General features: G+C 45.6%; 2 protein-coding genes across 6 annotated transcripts in view; one reads left to right on the forward strand and one right to left on the reverse strand.

Annotated features, from left to right (window-relative positions):
* The window catches only part of COG1 (component of oligomeric golgi complex 1), an 11,971-nt gene extending 2,177 nt beyond the window's left edge, over positions 1-9,794 (forward strand). Inside the window, exons 2-15 of the mRNA XM_085304796.1 lie at positions 130-383; positions 1,001-1,182; positions 1,576-1,746; positions 1,838-1,991; positions 2,960-3,170; positions 3,448-4,236; positions 4,576-4,722; positions 5,855-6,016; positions 6,345-6,472; positions 7,156-7,264; positions 7,777-7,886; positions 7,993-8,068; positions 8,483-8,522; positions 9,621-9,794. Of these exons, the coding sequence (XP_085160922.1) occupies positions 130-383; positions 1,001-1,182; positions 1,576-1,746; positions 1,838-1,991; positions 2,960-3,170; positions 3,448-4,236; positions 4,576-4,722; positions 5,855-6,016; positions 6,345-6,472; positions 7,156-7,264; positions 7,777-7,886; positions 7,993-8,068; positions 8,483-8,500 (2,511 nt within the window). The 3' untranslated portion in view covers positions 8,501-8,522; positions 9,621-9,794. The remainder of the gene's footprint in view (positions 1-129; positions 384-1,000; positions 1,183-1,575; positions 1,747-1,837; positions 1,992-2,959; positions 3,171-3,447; positions 4,237-4,575; positions 4,723-5,854; positions 6,017-6,344; positions 6,473-7,155; positions 7,265-7,776; positions 7,887-7,992; positions 8,069-8,482; positions 8,523-9,620) is intronic.
* A 609-nt stretch (positions 9,795-10,403) lies between these two features.
* On the reverse strand, positions 10,404-18,931 carry VCF1 (VCP nuclear cofactor family member 1). 5 transcript variants are annotated; one of them, XM_085304758.1, is made up of 5 exons: positions 18,726-18,860; positions 17,110-17,206; positions 13,064-13,105; positions 12,717-12,779; positions 10,404-11,051 (listed from the first exon to the last, which is right to left on the reverse strand). In XM_085304758.1, exons 1-5 carry the CDS (start codon positions 18,770-18,772, stop codon positions 10,812-10,814), a joined length of 489 nt encoding a protein of 162 aa, XP_085160884.1. In that variant the 5' UTR covers positions 18,773-18,860; the 3' UTR covers positions 10,404-10,811. The 5 variants fall into 5 exon arrangements, with proteins under 5 accessions (XP_085160884.1, XP_085160882.1, XP_085160880.1 ...); XM_085304756.1 differs by lacking the exon at positions 13,064-13,105 and adding an exon at positions 17,680-18,043 and having other exon boundaries at positions 18,726-18,801; XM_085304754.1 differs by lacking the exon at positions 13,064-13,105 and having other exon boundaries at positions 18,726-18,931.
* Between the last annotated feature and the right edge of the window lie 62 nt (positions 18,932-18,993).

The raw sequence follows: 18,993 nt of genomic DNA on the forward strand, positions 1-18,993 counted from the left end.
CCTGGAGGCCCAGGAAGGTGCTGGGGGAACTGGGCACCCCAGGGAAGGGGGGCCCAGAGGGATGGGGAGCGGTGAGGGGACGGGGCACCCCAGGGACAGCGGGGTGCAGCCGTGGTGCTCCCTGACCAGGCTGCGCAGGCGCCGCTGCCAGCACCCGAGCGGTTCTACCGCGCYGCGGCGCAGATCAAGCTGCTGCTGGAAATCCCGGAGAAGGTGTGGAGCGCCATGGAGGCCTCGCGGTACCTGCACGCCACCCGCCTCTACCTGCTCTGCTGCCACCTCCACGGGCTCCTGCAGCTCGAGCCCGGCAGCTCCCGATACAGCCCCATCCTCGCCCGCTTCCCCATCCTCGTCCGGCAAGTCGCTGCCGCCAGCCACTTCAGGTGAGCAGCCCGGCGCCGGCCTGCCCCGCGGTCTGCTGCCCTTCGATGGCTCCAGGCCGGGAGGAGATGGGGGAAGCCCTTCCTCCTCCTCTGCTCGTACTTGACCTGCAGCCTGAGCGCAGCTGCCTCTCCCCAGCTTGGCTCCCAGAGCTGCTGCCTTGGCCTAATCCCCCAGATTAGCACAGGCTGCAGCTCTGCCCAGCAGAGCCCATTCTGTGTGAAAAGCTGAACTGACTGGCAGGTTTATCAGTTTTYCTGTGAAAAGGGGGCTCTTCCAGAGAAATGCAGCAAGAACACAAAGTTAGCAGGATGCAGGAACACATTAGAGTCACACCAGGGCTCTTATTTCCAGGAAATCTGCCTTTTTGTCAGCCTAAGGCAGGAATTTCTCCCCTAACTGTTTAACAAGCTAGATAGTACTAGTTYTACACAAAGAGAAAGTAATGTTCTCCGAGGGGCTTGATAGGTTGCCAAGAGGTTTTGCTGCAAATAACAAAGTATTGAATGCAGTTTCTGTTGAGTATCAYATAACCAAACCTGAACCTTGAATATTTAAGTCAAACACTGAACTACTTTYCTCCAGTGTATGGTGACTGCCTGGCTCATTTCCTTGCTAGATCCACCATCCTGCAGGAGAGCAAATCCCTGCTGAAGTGCCGGGCCGTGTCAGACCAGGCGGTGGCAGAAGCACTGTGCTCTATCATGCTCCTGGAGGACAGCTCTCCACGCCAGGCCCTAGCAGACTTCCTTTTGGCCAGGAAGGCAGCTATCCAGCAGCTTCTCAACCAGCCACATCATGGTCAGTGTGGCTAGACTGCCTTCTTTCTTAACTCTGGGTAACCCGCTTTGCTTTATCTCCTGCTTGCCCTGCAGCACGCAGGCAGAAGATCCAGGGACATTAGTCCTGTAAAGCTCGTGATGGCAGGGACACAGCCACCGTGCATTTCTGGAATGTTGTAGCTGACAACGCTGGCAGCGTTTTGCTGCAACGCTGAATCAAGTGTACAGTGGCTCATGCCAGCCCATCTTTAACTGAGGAARCAGATGATGCACAGAGCTAAGTCCTGTGCCCTGCAGCCCTTCACTGGAAATGTTTCTCTAGAATCACAGGCCTGCCTGTCTGCCTTGAAATGTGGGGCTGGTCAYACCTCTGTTAAAAGGGCTGCCTTTACTGAAAGGCATTTCTTTACAGGTGCAGGTATAAAAGCTCAGGTGTGTTCACTGATGGAGCTGCTAACCACCACCCTGTACCAGGCTCATGCTCTGTTTTACACGATGCCCGAGGGGGCACCCTCAGATCCAGCTCTGACTTGTGGCTTGCTCTTCTCGACACTGGAGAGCACCACAGGCCAGCATCCAGCYGGTAAGCACCAGGCAGCTCTGGCTTTCTGGGCTTGTGGGGCAGGAGGCTGCCATGGTGCTGTGCTGATTTCCCCCATTCCATGTGTTTCCAGGGGGAGGTGGGGTTCTGGAGGATGAGGTGAAGCTGAGCAGCTGGTTCAGATACCTCCCGGCATCTGTGGTGGAGTTCCAGCCAGCCCTCCGGACCCTGGCACACCCCATCAGCCAGGACTACCTCAGAGATACACTGCAGAAGTGGATCACCATGTGAGTGTGGCAGCATTGCTGTGCCACTGCACACAAAGTGGCCTCCTTTGTAAGACTTTCCCAGACACCGCAAAGTCTCTGTGCCAAAGCAGCAGCACAAAGCAAATCCAAGCTCACTTGCTGACTCCAGACAGGCAGTGCCTTCTGCTGGCTCTGCTGTCCTAAAAACCAAGCTGTAACACTCCAATGTAACAAACCACATGGACTCACCTAGGGCTGCATAGCAATATTTGTTKAGAGTTCCTGCATGCTGCAGTGTAACCCACCAGCAAACAGAGAAGGAAACTCCTTACCTGGCTCTTCAAGCTCCTGGTCCAGCACTTCCTTCCTCTCCTCACTACCCTTCCACGAGACTGTGAGGAGAGGCAGCCCGACCCACTACTCATTTACAGACCTCCCAGCTCCACCGCTTCCCACCACGCTCTGCCCTCTGAAGTGGAACAGGCTGGCAGCCCTTCCTCCCACCTTAGCAACCTTGTTTGTCATTTGTCAGTCCTGTATTGTGAGTTATCACCTGGAGCCCCTGCCAGGGTGGCCAGCTGGTTCCTGCAATCATCTGCCATGGGGCATGGTCATGCTGGCTGGCCGGCCAGGCGATATTTCCCCAGCAATGCATCCCAGAGCACCCTACATGTTCTCCCTGCCTGCCCGTGCTGGCTCACAACAGGGCAGCAGTTAGTGTAATGGGGGCTTTTATGGGGTGCTAGTGCACTGTTGCAGGAGTGCTTCTAGCTTGGGTACCCATCACAGCCCCGGGTTTCTGCTGGAGGGCACATGGCATTCCTGCTAGGCCCTGCTGTGAGACCCAGGATGCGGCTGCCAGACTCACTGGGAGGAAAGGTGTTTCCCCCAGGCAGAGTCTCTTGCTGCAATGTTAAGAATTTCCCCACCTTATAGCAGACATTCTCTCCTGCCTTCCCTGGGGCTGTGCCCGAGCAAGTCAGACTGAAACAAAACGTTGCCTTCAGGTGTAATGACGACATCAAGGCTGGAATCACTAACCTGCTGGTCTACGTGAAGAGCTTGAGAGGCCTGGCTGGGATCCGCGATGCGGTGTGGGAACTGCTTACAAGCGAGTCGGTGAGCCAGCACTGGGACACTGTGTGCCGTCGCCTTTTGGACAAACCTGCTTCCTTCTGGGAGGACTTGCTGCGGCAGCTGTTCCTGGACAGGTTACAGGTGGGTGCTCCGCACCAGCCACTCCCCGGGTTTCCCTTGAGCGAAGCCTTGTTGTCTGCGTGGCAGCCAAGCTTCCTCAGCAGAGCTGGCTAGGGGATGATTCTGGGCTAAGCCTCGTGCAGTTTGGGGCAGCTGGCAATTCATGGAGAGCCAGGGAACTTTGCTGTGTCCTTCCCTATTATCTAGGACTGTCCATTGCTGCCTGTGAGCCAGCACCTAAATAGTGATAGGGTGGCAGGAAGCGCAAAAAGGGTGCTTTTCCCTCATTCTCTTTCAGACACTAACTAAAGAAGGATTTGACTCTATCTCAAGCAGCTCCAAACAGCTTCTCATCTTAGCCCTACAGGAACTTGAAAGCAAGTCCAGCACCTCTGTCCCTAGCAAACACATCCAGTTTGAACACAATGTGGCCCTGTTCCTGTGGTCAGAGAGCTCTAGTGACCTGCCTTCAGATACCGCTTGGGTCAATGTGGCAAACCGCAGCCAGTTCACCAAGAGTGGCCTGTCCATGAAAGCACAGGTGCTCACTCCATGTGTTCAGAGCTTCTGCTCAGCTCTTGACTCAAAACTCAAGGCCAGATTGGATGACCTTCTGTCCTACCTTCCCTCGGACTCCTCGCCTGCCAAGGAGGCAGCTCCCACAGTGCTGTCTTGCTCTGCTTTTGACCGATTTGCTGACGCCAGCATTGTGGAAGGGCTGCTCCGTGACCACTGTGTTGCCTGCATCCGTTATGTGCTGGGCTGTGTGCGCGAAGAGCTCCAGAGTGCCCAGAGCCTGCTAGGAGAGCAGGCAGATGCTCCCAGTGATAGCAAACTCAATGCTGTCCTCTTCATGGCAAGACTCTGCCAGTCCCTGAGTGAGCTGTGCCCTCACCTGAAGCAGTGTGTCCTGGGCCAGTCGGGCAGCACGGAGACAGCACTGAAGGAAACCCGCTCTGCAAAGAAGCTGGGGAAGGGGAAAGCCCAGGAAGTGAACCCTGCGCAGGCCAAGTGGCAGGAAGTGAAGGCAGAGCTTTTGCAGCAGAGCCTGTTTGCTTACCAGATATGGAGCTCAGCTGTCACCAAAGTAAGTGGCTGTTTCTGTCATCACATGTTTCCTATGTGGGCTCCTCTCATTCAGCTCCCTGCAGTCAGTGCTGCTGCTCCTTAGCTGGTGCCAGCTCTTGAGAGCTCACGCCATTGCCACCACACAGTGCAATCAGCCTGTGGGAAAAGGAAGCAGCTGCAGCTTGAAGGTGGCATCCAGCAGATCTGCTGTAATGGGATGGTCTTTGCAAGGTTCGCTTGGGGAGGAACGGGATGAGGGAGGTCAGCCTCCATGGGAAGAAACAGGCTGCGCATTTTTTATTGCTCACATTAGATCTGTCTCTCCTGTGACTGTGTGCTTTTGTATTCTCTGCTCTAGGCTCTGGTTCAGTGCTTTACCCGCACTTTGCTGCTAGACACAGCAGGCTCTATCTTGGCCACAGCCACCAACTGGGATGAAATTGAAATTCAGGAGGAGACCGAGTCTGGAAACAGCGTAACGTCAAAGATCCGGCTACCTGTGCAGGTATGAGAAACATCCTCTCCCAGTGCAGAGAAACAGTCTGTCAGGAAGAGAAAAGCATTGGTCTCCAAAACCACTGCTTTGTCAAACATGCACCAGCCTTTGTCTTTTGCAAGAGTGACTTCAGGGACACCTCATTTAAGGAGGCTTCAGCTCTGTATTTAGCAGGTCATTTATCAAGTGGAATCTCTAGACTTAACAACTTGTGTGGCTCAGTAGGAAAGCCAGCATCCTTCTCACTGAAAGTCAGGTGTGAGGTCCAGGTGTGCTGACCTGCTGTGCAGTTTGCCTGGTGTTATGGTGACAGGGCAAACTCTTCCTTGTGCTGTTACTTGCTCTCTGCAGTGATTATACTTTAAGGACAGAGGTCAGGGGAAGGAAGTTAACACATTTGTCACTGCATATTCAAATAAACGAGCTTGGCCCAGATCCTTTGGCTGAGCCAAAGAAGGACCCGCATTTGCCTTACACATAGAGGCCTGCAGGAGAGGTGATTTCAAGAAATTCAATGCACTGAAAGACAGGACTGTAAAAGCAGGACTATGCAAAACCTGAGGCTTGCAGATTTCCTTAGGCTCTTAGGGAGGGCAGGAGTGACAGTTGCAGTGATAAAGCAGGTGGCAATTCCATGGAGGGAGAGGAGGGCCAAGGCAAGGAGGAGTTCAGTGTTTGCTCAGTAAGAGAGAGGCTGGACAGGACAACAGTCTCCTGTAGTGACATTCAGAAGGTGGATTTTGTCGACTCTGAAGGAAAAAGCACTGGAATGAAAGCTCAGGATAGTTTGGAGGTAAGGGAGAAGGACAAGGGAGTAAACAGTGAACCCAAATAGCTGGTGTTGGGATCAACTCTGATAGGAAAAAAGGCAGAAAGAACTCCGATTTGACTGCATTCAGCTGAAGACTTCCTGTTGAAAGTACTTGTGTGGCTTCTAGGACCATTATAACCAAGTGTCTGGTTTATCAGTAGATGAAACCTTATGAAAGACTGAAGCCAGGCTATGGGGGCAAGTAGATCTCAGTGGTAGAGATCTGAGGTTGCTGAGGAAGCAGGACAACCAAAAAGAAGTCATCCCCTCGATAAAGCTGATGTAGCTTACATACCACATGAAAATAATACTTACCCGTTTTTTAAACAGCCATCCTGGTACGTTCAGTGCCTCCTCTTCAGTCTGTGCCAAGAGATGAACCGGGTTGGAGGTCACACTCTTCCAAAAGTCACCTTGCAGGAGCTGCTGAAGACTTGCATGGCAGAAGTACTTGTTGCCTATCAAAAGCTTTTAGAAGAGAAGCAGGAGAAGGTATGCGAGTGTGATCAGCTTGCTCACAGTGCTTCCCTTGCTGGAGTGGGATGAGAGGGTCACTGGATCATGAGGCAGTAATTATGCTCCTGTCCTTGGAACAGAAACCGTCCACCTGTGAGAGTTAGGTGGATACATCCCTTTTCACCACCACCTCCCAAGAAAGATGAGGCAACAAGTAGATCTGACACCAGATTGCCTGTTCTGAGTGGTTTAGCTGGGTTGGTTGATTCTTGACTGTTAAATGTTTAGCCTGCAGCAGTCCTTTGAAAGCCCTGTTTACAATCTGAGTCAAGACAGCCTTTTCTTCTGACTGTCCTATTTGCAGAAAGAAGGTACCTTCCCCATGACCCAGAACAGAGCTTTGCAGTTACTCTATGATCTGCGGTACCTGAATATCATCTTGACAGCAAAGAGCGAGGAAGCAAAAGCCAGCAGGATCAAGCATGACTCTGGGTGAGGTATAGTTGTGGGATTCAGATGCCAGCAGCACCCTGTGGGGCCCCAAAACTGTTTAAACTTTCCAGCAGTCAGGAAAGTATCTACAGAAGCGGTGTCTTTGAGACAAGCAGAATATCCTGAAGAGCAGCACAGACACTCCCCTTTGCGCACTGCCCAGGAACAGGTCTGTCCTGTTGTTTGAGAGCCCTGTTCTCCTACTCCCTTCACTGATGCTAAGCTCACCCTCAAAACATAGAAGGAGGGATGGGATTCTGAGGCTTCAGCTCGGAAACAGCAACTGGTCCCCTCTGCTTGGATATACAACAGGCCTGTGTGTCAGCAGGGGTACCTTCAGAGAATGCTGCTGGAGAGAATAGTTAGGCTCCCTCTCAAGAGTCTAAAAACTTGTCTATGTTCCAGTCTTGAGGCTGAGGCATCTTTTGATAAGACTTATAGCAAGGTGAATTTTCCTGTACAGTTGCAGACTTTGTAGGTTGTGTTTGTATTAGCTGGAAACCATTCAAAGAGCTGCTGTTCTGCTAGGCAATTTCTGTTTTGCTTGGTCGCCTCTTAGGGGTAAGTTCCTCAAGGTTTCAGAGGGACAAATGAAACCACTTTGTCCTCATCTGCAGCCATCCTTCTTGTATCCTACTCTTCTAAGATGCAACACTGACAGGATTCTTCTGCTCTGATTGTAGGATTGAGAAGGTGATTGACTTCCTGGAGGGACACATAGATCCGTTTGACTTGGATGTTTTTACTCCACACTTAAATAGCAACCTTAACCGCCTGGTTCAACGAACCTCTGTAAGTTCAGGAAAAGAAAAGAATGCATCAGGAAGCACTGTTGCAAAACAAGTTTGCTGCGCTCTACAAGGGCAGCTTTGGTGGGTTTATAAACAGCTTAATACCCAAAGATAACTACTGGCGCACTTACTCAGGAACGCAAAAAGTATTTAAAGCAGCTGAAGATAAGAGTAGCTTGCTGAGCTGGCTAGATAACACAGTCATGCATGGAGTTGGCTCAGCTTTATCTAACAGGATTCACTGGAGCCTATGTGATACTAATTGGGTTAAGTAGTACTGAAATAGGCCTAGAGCTCAATTCTGATAATAGCTAGCAGCACCAATCAAAAGCAAGAGTTAAAGAGGGTGAAGAGAGACTTAATATCCAAACTTGAAACTTGGATAATTAAACAACTAACCACAAGTATTCTGGAACATTACCAAAACTACGGTAGACTCCGTGGGAGTGTGCCATTCATCTGATCCACTCCACAGATGTCCCCAAATACTAGCAGCTCCTTCATGTCTTCTAGGTTCTCTTCGGCTTGTTGACTGGGACAGAGAACCAATACACTAGTAGGAGCAGCACTCTGAGCTCCCAGGAGCTCCATAATATCTTGCCATTAGCATCCAGTCAGATCAGGTAAGTTATTCAGCTACGCTGTGCATTCTCACATCTCTTCAGGAAACACTTTTAAAACTGTTGCTCCTGTGCTACCAATTGTATTTCTTTATTCCATCTCTTTAAGATTTGGACTTCTGCCRCTAAGTATGTCCAGCTCACGAAAGACCAAATCTTCTACCAGAAACACAGAAAGAGTTCAGGTTGGTAAAATAAAGCCATATTAACTTTCTGCCAGTGCTCATTCTCCCACCTACACTATAACTTGTAGGGAAAGAAGAAAGTAGCCAAACAGTAATATTTAAGCCATTTTTATTTTCTGTAAAATAGGAGAACCATTATGGCAACACAGCATGAGATGGTTTGGATTTCCCCTTGCCCCTCAAAAAAAAAAAAAAAAAAAAAAAAAAAAAAAAAGACAAAAAACACTGAGGGCATCTGGATTTTTCCTTTTGGCGTACTGCTCTGCAATCAACATAGGCAATAACCACTATGAAAATGCAGTGAACACTTATACAGATGAGGCATTTTGAGATCAATGCATAGACTTGGTTGATTTAAGGATGGCTGCAAGAAATGTTGAAGAATACTGTCTAATTATTTGAACTCCCTTCTAGTATGATGCTGACCTTTAACTCCTGATGAAGTCTCGCTTGGGTATTTAAGCCTGTGTGAATTGAGTGGCTTGCTTCTCTTGCAAATGCTTTGTGCTGTCCAGTGTTTGAGTTTTATTAGCAGACAACTATTACATTGCTACATGTTTCCCACAGTTTTAAATATCTGTTTAGATGGAGCGCCCTGCGCTGAGGGCAGAGCGCCAAGGAATACCTCACTGTTGCAGGAAACAGTATTTAGCAATCTGTTTCCTTTAGCCATTATTAACGCGGTATCTATCTGTGGTGATGTCCTTTCACGTGGAACAGAACAGTAAAGACCTGATTTTATCAGAGCCTAGACTGTTACCTGAGATGCTAACTTTTACTCTGCAACTCTTATTCTCCATTATTCAGAAGCATTAAGATCTAGACATTGTGTAAAGGTTGTATAAAAGCCTGAAGCTTCAAAATGAAGGTACACTTTACCTCTTACAACTTAGGCATAGTAGACTGTAGAAGTGTGTAGTAATGTCTGTCTCGCTCCTACTGCTCCCTTCTCCTGTTGTAGCAGTAGCAAAACTTATATTCTGCACTGGCCACACTATTGTCCTAAAACTGGGTTCTTTTACTAGGTAAAAGAACCCAATTTAGGGACAATAACACAATTATTGACAATTACTGACAGATGCTTACCTCTTTTATGCTAAAAAGGTTCTGGAGAGGTTAAAGTCCACAGCTGCTTAAGAATACCTCTCTACRCAGAGGCTAGAGCTGTACTTTTAGCATTCTGTTACCCCCCTTGCATTGAGAGCAACAGCTTCTTCCCTCTTGCAATACAGAAAGGTTTTTTTTGAGCATTGAATGATATCTGAGAAGTTAACTGTTGCTAACAGCAAGAAGCTATGCTTGTACCACTCAGAACCACCACGGTCCTGCCTGTCGTGTCCTGCCTATCACCTATAGCAGCAGTAACAAAACTTAGTTTGGGGTTCAGGCTCAACATGCCTGAGAACAGTTGTTCTGCTGTAATCTATGCCACCTTGCAGCTTCTGTAGGTGAGGATATGGGGCGGGGGCGAGGGAGGGAAAACAAAAAGGTATGCTGTAATAGTTATTGACTCTCTCTCTCTCTCAAAAAAAAACAAAAAAAAAAAAAACAGGTTCCACCTCTTGCACTCACAAGAACAGACGATGAGACGTTCCGCCCTGGCTCTTTGTTCAGGCAGCTTGTAACCGAGGAAGAAGACACAGCTGCACCTTCTCTCTTCAAGCTGGGATGGCTTTCAGGCATGACTAAGTGATTCAATTAAAAAATAATATATATACACCCCGAACCCATACATTTGTCTCTATATTCATCTTCACACTCTCCTCTCAACAGGGTGTGGTAACACCTTTACTGTTATTATCAGAAGAGGACTACTTTTCCATCCTCAGGAAGATCCTAGTTTGCTATTTAAATCAGATACCAGTCAGGGTGGTCTCTGTAATCTGGCTACTGAAACAGAAGTCTATCTGCTCTTTTACTTCCTATTCCTTAGGAGTTGTTAACCTTAAAGTAGTACACAGTTCAACAGAAAACAAAACATTTCAGTTAAATTGGTGTCTGAGGTCTACTTCCTCCCTGTTTAACACCCCCTCTCCAGGCTACTCTGTGCTTTCCTCAAGAGATCACAACTCTGCTATCTAAAGGATCCCCAATGGGCACCTGATATTTTGGCTACAGCTGCCTAAGCTTTCCTGATTCTATTTTCACATTTTCTTTTTAATACTGTAGCAGTAAAGATCAAGCAAGATAAGGCTCATCACACACTAAGCTGAGTGGGAAGTTGTAGCTGTAGTAGTCCTAAAGGATCCCAGTAACAACAGATATTCTCAGCAGCTTTTTGACTGTAAACAAGCAGTTAACTAGCATCATGCCTTTAAAAAAATTATGCCAAAGAAATTTTTTACTATTTTATTGAAATTAAAAAAGACTTATAAAACTGAAGATGAATGTTKGAAGGAACTTTACATAAAGCAACAAACTGCTAACAAACAGATTAGGCAGTCAATTGGAATTGGACTCATTATGCAATCCTATAATACAGACGTGGATTCCTCGGTCTCACCTTGACATGTACTTTATAACCACCCCAAAAAGAATCCTATAAAAATTGCTTCAAAGCCCCTTTTGCATTGCAATAGTGCAGCAAACCACAAGTAAACAATTTCCTGTTAACCTGTTATTTCAAATATAGACTGAAAAGGCAACAGGCATTTTGTGCAATTCCATTTTAACAAACTTTAAGTTGAAATATCAAATCTACACAGTGCTGTCCCTTCACAGAAGGCAAGGAACTGCTGGTTCATCATGTAGGAGGGCGTCCCCGATTCTGTAAGCTGTGGAAGTGTGCCTCCTTCAGGATCTGGTTGATGTGGAAGTAAGGACCTTGACTTAGTGCAGATTGCTCATGGAAGGACTGGGAGGTGACAGGACTGGATCCTGCAATTATCTGGTTTAAGCTGCTTTCTGGACCACTTGCTCTGTCAGGGCTGTTGATGCTACTGCTACTACAACTGCTGCTGCTGCCGCTATCACTGCTGGAGGACTATGAGACACAAAAAGAATGTTAACAGCAAAATGACACAGACATTTTTCTCTCCTGTTCACAGTGAAACACCTCAGTTAAGCAAATACTCTTTAGAGTAAGTCCCTCCCTTCCACATTTTCAGGCTCACATTCAGCCTGATGGACTAAAGTACATCCACCAAGTGTTCTTTCTTGGCATTCACTGCTTCAGTTATTTTGCCAACACCTGAAAAGTGTCAAGGAGTAGAAGGAATGAACAAGCTTTCACCCTGGGGCTCACTGACCTCCAGTATATTGAGCTTCAATCTTTTGGTTTTAGGCCCACCAGTTCTGCCCCCATGACCCATATTAGCACTAGTGAAGTTTGCTGAATCCRTCTGAGAATTGGAAAATAAAGAACATTCCTACTGAATTGCATGTGTCAGTAAAGGCAGGCAGGACATTAGAAAAAAGCTGCATTGTTTTTCACATCAGTTCTGTTCTAGCAGACAGTTTAGGTAAGCACCATGCAAAATATCGTTCTAGAAGTCAATTTTTCTAAAATGTGATTTGAAGCATCCAAAGCAACAGGTTGTTAAAAATAAATGCAACACAGTATCTGTTTTAAGTCTTTGAACACCTTGATATACATACAGCTAGTATTTTCCCAGTAAGCACTGGGACTGAAAGGTTAACTTGTGATTTTCTATACCAATTTACTTGACAGTACAGTAAAAGRGACAGCCATCAAAATACTTCTATGTGCAGAAAACAGAACCCATGATTTAGCTCACATAAGAGGACAGGGCTCATTCATCAGCGTTTAGAAGATAAACACATTGTAACAATGCTAGAAGAGCACTAAACCATGATTTTCAGTGTTTCAAAGACATAAAAATCATTTTAAGGGCTGCTAAGGAAAGACTTCTATTAGTTATAGCAGAAATATTTTGTTACAGCGTGATATGCTGTTCAGGACAATGCTGCAAAGATTTAAGTGCCTAAAAATGAGAAAGAGACTACTTCCTCCCATAAAATGTAAATTTAAAAAAGCAGCCAGCATAAATGACAGCAGATAAACATCTTTAAGTATTAAACTAAAACCACAGAAGGCAAAGCTTGGTGGCCACAGCAGAGGAAGCCAAATTTAAAGCAGTCAACAGTAATTTTAACAGCACCGCATCCAGAAATCCTTTAGAGTAAAATCTGAAGAACGGTGCATGCTGCACCTGGCATATCTGTCAATACCCAGTGAGACAGGCTCAGGAAGCCATTCTGTATAAATATTTGAGATGGACCAAAACGTCAAAGTCCCACAGCACTGATTACACAATTGATCATGAGAATTCAGCTGTATAAATAAAATAAATGTGCTTTTCTGCTCAGGACCAAAAATGCTTTAGTTTTGTTGTAGTATAGCAAGCAAGAAAACTGTGCCGAGGCTGCAATCATGCTGCATGTTAGATCCAGGTAGCAAGTAAAGCAATTATAWAAAAAAATCGTATCTTAGGAAAGCAACAGATATAACTATATGAGCAACCAGCTACTTCTCCTAATACTAGTAATACTAGTGAGAACACTAGAAGGACAGAGAGGAGCCACTAAATGGTATATGCTAGACCGTCTCATTTTGCACAAAGTGTAAATACTGAAATGCAACACTGTTATGCTTAACAAGTTACAGCAGCCTTGGAGAGAAACCCACCGCACAGGACACTTTGTTTCCTTTTAGTCTGTGTTCCTTACTGTTTTTCGTTACAGCCACCTTCTGAAAATCAAGGTAAAAATTGAAATGAGAACCTAGTATTACTTACTGCTAAAGGTTTCATGTTAACAGAACAAACATTTTAGAGCTATTAGTAAAGATCATTTTCTATGGTTTTTTTTTTCTTTTTTTTTTTTTAAGGCAGATTGTGTCCTGGGACGTGCTTCCTACATCTAAGGCTGTTGACAGATGCGGTTTATCAGACCCTCTTTATTTCCATTTCTCTAATGCAAAAAGTCACTAGCACGTGAAACCCACTTATTGCCCAAATCATGTCAAAGACCTACCAGTTCCCCAGGCTGTGGTGCACATTCTGTTAGGCATTTGGACTACAATTAGACAAAAAAAGAATCCTTAAAGTCATAACGTCAGCAAAGTCAGTTATCTACACAATGAAACAATGTTTTAAGTGAAAGGGCAAAGGAAAGTAGTCCAATGAAGGCTTTTAAGTACCTTAAGTATTGAAAGGGCATCTTCGAAGCTTATCTGGCTCCTGAACTCTTTTAAACATCACACTGAGTGGTTGTAAAATTTTAAATAACTTTCAAATAAAAGACCAGGTAAATGTTCTAACCAATCCACTGACCAGTAATGTAGCATCTCAACCACTAATCATAGGAACTTGAGAAACAGTCATTTAGACCTGGCTACTCTCAAAAGCTTTCAAGATCAGTTTAACTGACAAGTAATTTGTTTTTAATTAGAATTTAAACCAGCAATACTCTTTCTTACTAGGGTAATATTTGAGGAGAATGACATAGGTGCAATGATAGACAAAAACTCTGTTTTGAGATAAACAACTTTTTCCTGCAYCAGTAACCTTCTCTGCTGATTTCTAGGCTCTGGGGAATCTTGTCTTCAGTCAGACTATCAAAAGAGGAACTTTAAGAAATGAGGTTTTACAGAAGAAAGTTATTCAGGAAAGAAAAGAATTAGCCAGAAACTGAAGACTCCCTTCCTTCCCAGGAAAAATCAGTGCAAAGGACTTTTAATTGGTGATTCTCTGGGTTGTGCAGGCCCAACTGCACATTCTAGTAATTCCCCTTGAGTGGCTGCTTGMAGCATGCATCTCATGGGATCTGCTGCCATTCTGCGTAACTTCATGTACGAGCAAGTAGATGACTAAGAGTAGGAAGGGATTTTGACAAATTTGTAAGCAAGCATTAAGGAAGACAACAAAGCTAACCTCCTTGTAAGTGGAGAGGATGGAGTATAGCCTGAACAGGAAATCAGATGTGGTGGTAAGCACACTGCTTTGCTAGCACTTAGTATTCAGTATAGTTTTCTAGCTTTTTATGTGCATGTTCATGGACTGAACTGCAATGTAGAAATTCTGTGCTGTCCTCATGGTAGTTTTCATCTACAAGTATGGGAATGGTTTGCTTCAGGAACAGCAGGAATCACACATCTTTATAGAAATCTGCCAAGAAATAGCACTGATAAATATTGAAGAGAATCTCAGCCTCCCTCCTGTAAGAGTCAAAGCCAAGAATGCTGACTACCCTGAATGAAAGGACAGTCCAATCGGAGAAAACAGTGATAATCTCTCTCGAAAAAAATCTCGCTCATGTGAGCAGTGTGACTAGAAGCAAACAATGCAGGGATAACATCACAGAACACCCTACATCTGAACTGCCACTAAGACAAAAAATCTCCCTTCATTTTACATATATTGCTGTCATCTTTGAAGAGTAAGAAAAAAAAAAAAGAAAGGAAAGAGATATAGAGATATCCTGCCATAAACTAAGCTCAGTTTTAGTAACAAAGCTGCCTGATTTTCATACCAAGGTTATTTTTTCAATTAAATCAAGCTGTATATGAATAAAATCACTAACTTTCAACTGAAGGCAAAACAAATTGGTACTTCAGCCAATGTRTTTCATAAAAGGCCGGTGAATCTACGCCCTCAGATGAAAAGCAGTTCTCTTCTCATGTACTCTTTGAAAGTTACAAAATGCCCCCCCTGTCTCCCCACACACGCTTTTAGTTCTACAGCTAATGGGGATTTTTAATCTCCAAGAGCTGCCTTTGTAAATGACAAACTATCAGGAAACTAAATGAAAGTGTTATAAATGGCCAATAATTTCAAAGTGACATGAATCGGAAACACTTGTGCACTATAAGCACAATAATTTCTCCATTTGGCACAGGAAGTCCTTAAAGATACATTGGAATAACAGTGATTTAACTTCATGGTTCGAGTTTCTGGGCATGCTCAATTCAGTGATCCAACATTACAAGAAAACAAGCAAAAAGGAAAAAAAGCTCTATTCATCAGTAGAAGACATTGTGAATTTTGTTCCCTAGAGAAAGAGAACATTGATTTTTCTAAAACTCTGCATTCAGCCGGCACATTCCTCCAATTCTGCATCAACAGTAAGAAATTCTACTTGCCTGCATATCAGGGTTTAATACGTTAAAACACTTCTACAGCACAGATGCATGCATGAAGCAGTAGTCTTAATGTTAGCTTCAGCAATTCAACTTTGCACTGATTTTGCTGATGGCATGGCAGGCAGCTCATATCCATGCTGTTCTTGCAGGCAACCCAAACAAATCAGCAGTTAAGGACAGAGTTAAGGTCATTCACTCTCGTGTGGCTATTACAAGACTATTTCCACTTCTACAATTTAGCGGCTTTACCCAGTCAAATGTCAAGTGTTTATACGACAAGCAAAGGTGCTTCTGCCACTCACCATTAAAGTTTTTCCTGATATTCTTAATTTCATTACTCCTACTTCAATCCCTTGTTCCATACTAAATTCTTCCTCCTCCCGCCATAAAGCTTGTTTAGTCATTAACTACTCTACACACGAAGAGGTGTTTAACCTGTTGGACAAGTGATTCAGCGTCAGATGGCAAGCAGCTATTTAATGTTCTACCCGTTATACCCAAGAAACAAACAACTTCATCCCAGCAACTCTTACTTCTGGCAAAACAGTAATACAGATACCATAAACATAAGACAGTTCTCCTGTCACAGCAGATACCTTCACGATGAACACCTCCACTGTTAGAATATTTTCCATACAATGACTTCTAAAGGTGTAACGGTTTTTAAAAAAGTATCCCTGACAAAAGGAGTGATGGGATACACATTTAAGATGAAATGAAAATCTAAGTATACTTTGAAGCCATTATCAAAAGAGAAGAGACAGGTTGCTCCAAGTTACGTAGCTCACAACACTTTGTGCAATCAAAGTTCAATTAACAGTTCRATAAAACTGCAATTCTTCATAAAAACTCACTGCAACCAGCCTTCAAAGTGAAAGGGCTACACAGAAGAACACTAACTGTATTTGAAAATATATATATAAGAAATACACTTCATTAACTTTCAGGGACACAAACCAGTAGGGAGCCTCCTCACTCTATGCTCTTTTCATTGTCACATTGCAACGGAAATATATTACTAACTAGAAAGCTATATAGTGAATTTTCAGATAATTAATACTTGAAACAATTTAGGAAATTAAGCAGCATACTTTGGAAATCAGCATTAAAAAAAAAGAACCATCAAAGCTAGCAAATATGGCAGCTGCTTTAGGAAGGTGCAATGAGTGACCAATTCTGKACATAGCTCAATGTCCACTTCCATCAAATAGCACTTACCAATTGACTTCGCAATACTCTTGCAATTTAAATAACTACTTATGCTGCAGAACAGCCAGGGAGACTAGAGAAAGTGATAAGAATTTATCCCAGTCCAACAAAAAAATCATAGCAAAGACAAACAGAAACCAGATAATTTGAGTTCAGGTCCTTCAGCTTTGAATGAACAAGTCTTGCTTAAACTGCTGAACATTTTTCAAAGATCAAACAAATGCTATTGGCTGCACGGGACACTCTAATTATATATTACAGAAGTCAGAGCTCCATTGTAATGGGAAAGTGCGTTTTCGCTTCCTACTACGTATGTTGTTATAAGTAAATACAAATTTGGAAGAGTACGCAGCCAGGCAAAGTGACCGCATGCACTTGTAATCCACTGTTTGGTTCTGGATGTGTTATACCTGATCTGAGACAGCAAAACTAAAAACAGAAGTAAATGCTTTTCCTGAGTATTCAGTTTGGTACTACACATTAATAATTATTAACACGTCATTCAATAAAAGATAGGCACGTTCATGGGAAAACATACTGATTTCCAAATTGTATTTTACAGATTCCAATCTTTGAAGTAAATCACTGAGCTAAGCCTCAGGACTTCTTACACCATGCAAAACTTGTGTTTTCATTAACAGCTCTCTGTGAATAAAATTTCATGGAATATTCCAACCATCATTTAAATGCAACATTAAAAGAAACTTAATTTGCCTGAAAAGCCTCTCACCTCAGTGTCCCAAGAGTCYTGAAGGACAGTATTTCTGGTATTACGCTTTGTCTGGGGAATGTGACTGTCATCTTCATTACCGTTCCGCCTCCTCTTCCTGAAGGAAATTGTGGTAGAAAGGAGAAAAAAATAGCAGTCCACTGATTTACTTTCTACTTTGTTTTCTAAAAATGAGTCTGCAATAAAAGCATGAGAACTTGATAAACTAATGAAGTTTCCTTCTAAGGATCCTTCTAAACCTTTAATCTACAGTGGGCTTTCATATTCTCCTTGTAATTGTTCTCTGCAGAGTAGAAAGAAAACTATGACCTTTCTCACAAAGGAGCCAGGATGAAGTTTTCATATAGATTTAAGAGACATGGATTCATATCTGCCATCAAAACTAGCAATAAGCATCTTTCTAAATAAACTTCTTTGATGATTCTCAGCTTTGCCACCGCTCAGTACTCAGACACTTCTAAAAATACGCCCCTGGTTTTGAATGACATCTGACTGGCTATGAAAAGCACTCAGGAAGAGCAGCAGTAACTACATTTTCAATAAATACTCAATTAAGTACATCTTGTTTACATGAGTCTACARTTAGTGTCTACGATGGCTTCCTTCAGTCTCTCAGTTCTCACAGCATTCGAAGTCAAGTCACATTCCTCAGCAATGTTATTTCTGATGGCGAATRAAAGCTTTGCAATCGGGGTGTTGGAAAACACCGTATAAAAGGCCAGCGCCCTTCGCGGCTTCGGAGGCGTTTGCCGTCCTCTTATGACATCAGTGCTGCTTCACAGCAGCGTCGCAGTGACGGCAAAACTGTTGTAAACTGACGTCTTCCAGCATTAGTAGAAGTTTAATAGTAGCATCAAATCATTCTTCCCACCATACAAACGCCACAGAGCTATGGACTTCAGTGTGTTGGGCATGCACAAAATCTGGAATGGAGCTTTTTTTTTTTTTTTTTTTGAAGTAATATATATAATCACTAAAATGACTCAAATAAAAAGTGTTTACAGCTGGACTTGTGCTTGCAGAAAAGGTCCAGCAGCAGCCTCAGCTGCCAGTGTTTGGTCAAGGCCTGCAGGCCAGGAGCTGCCTCCTCCTCCCTCTGCCACCCCAGCACTGTCCACCCCAGCCCAGCAGCCTCCCCCTGTCCTGTCAGCAGCATTTCCCCCCCCTGCTCCCCACTAACTGCACCAGACACCCCAAGACTGGGGGGGGGGGGAAGGGGAGCACTCCTCCTGCCTTCTAGCCTGCTCAGCCACCCCAAACCTCCCTGTGGGGCTCTCCTCCTCCCCCAAACTGAGCAGCTTCCCAGCGTGGGAGGCCCTACACGCCCCTCACCCGTGCCCTCTAACTAACCCTCTCACCTAGGGGGAGCTGCTCGCCCCTTCCCCACGCTCCCTAGCCGAGCCCCCCCCTTCCAGCCCGGGGGGGGCCCTACCCGCCCCTCCTCCGTGCCCCCTAACTAACCCTCTCACCTAGGGGGAGCTGCTCGCCCCTTCCCCACGCTCCCTAGCCGAGCCCCCCCCTTCCAGCCCGGGGGGGGGGGCAGCCCGCCCCTCCCCCACGCCGCCGCCTCAGGCGCCGCTCCCCTCCCCCACCGCCGGCTCCTCTCCTCGCCTCACCTCTGCCTCGCTCCGCGCTCGCTCGGCAGCGGCTGCCGGCAGCTCATGGCGGGCCGGACCAGGCAGGAGGGAGGGAAGAAGGGTGGGAGGGAAGGAAGAGGCCGTCGTGTGTCGCGGCCGCCGCGGCCGCCGCTGAGGAGACGCGTCCCCCTCCCCCCGCCGCTCGGCTCCCTCCGCCGCTTCCGGCGTCCCCGCCTCCTGCGCATGCGCACGCCCGCGCCCCTCCCGCCTCCGCGCCTGCGCCCTGCCGGCGGGCCCCGCCCCCCTG

This window comes from Rhea americana, unplaced genomic scaffold (assembly GCF_003343005.1).
Source record: "Rhea americana isolate MKP2758 unplaced genomic scaffold, rheAme1 scaffold_21, whole genome shotgun sequence".
Lineage (NCBI taxonomy): Eukaryota > Metazoa > Chordata > Aves > Rheiformes > Rheidae > Rhea > Rhea americana.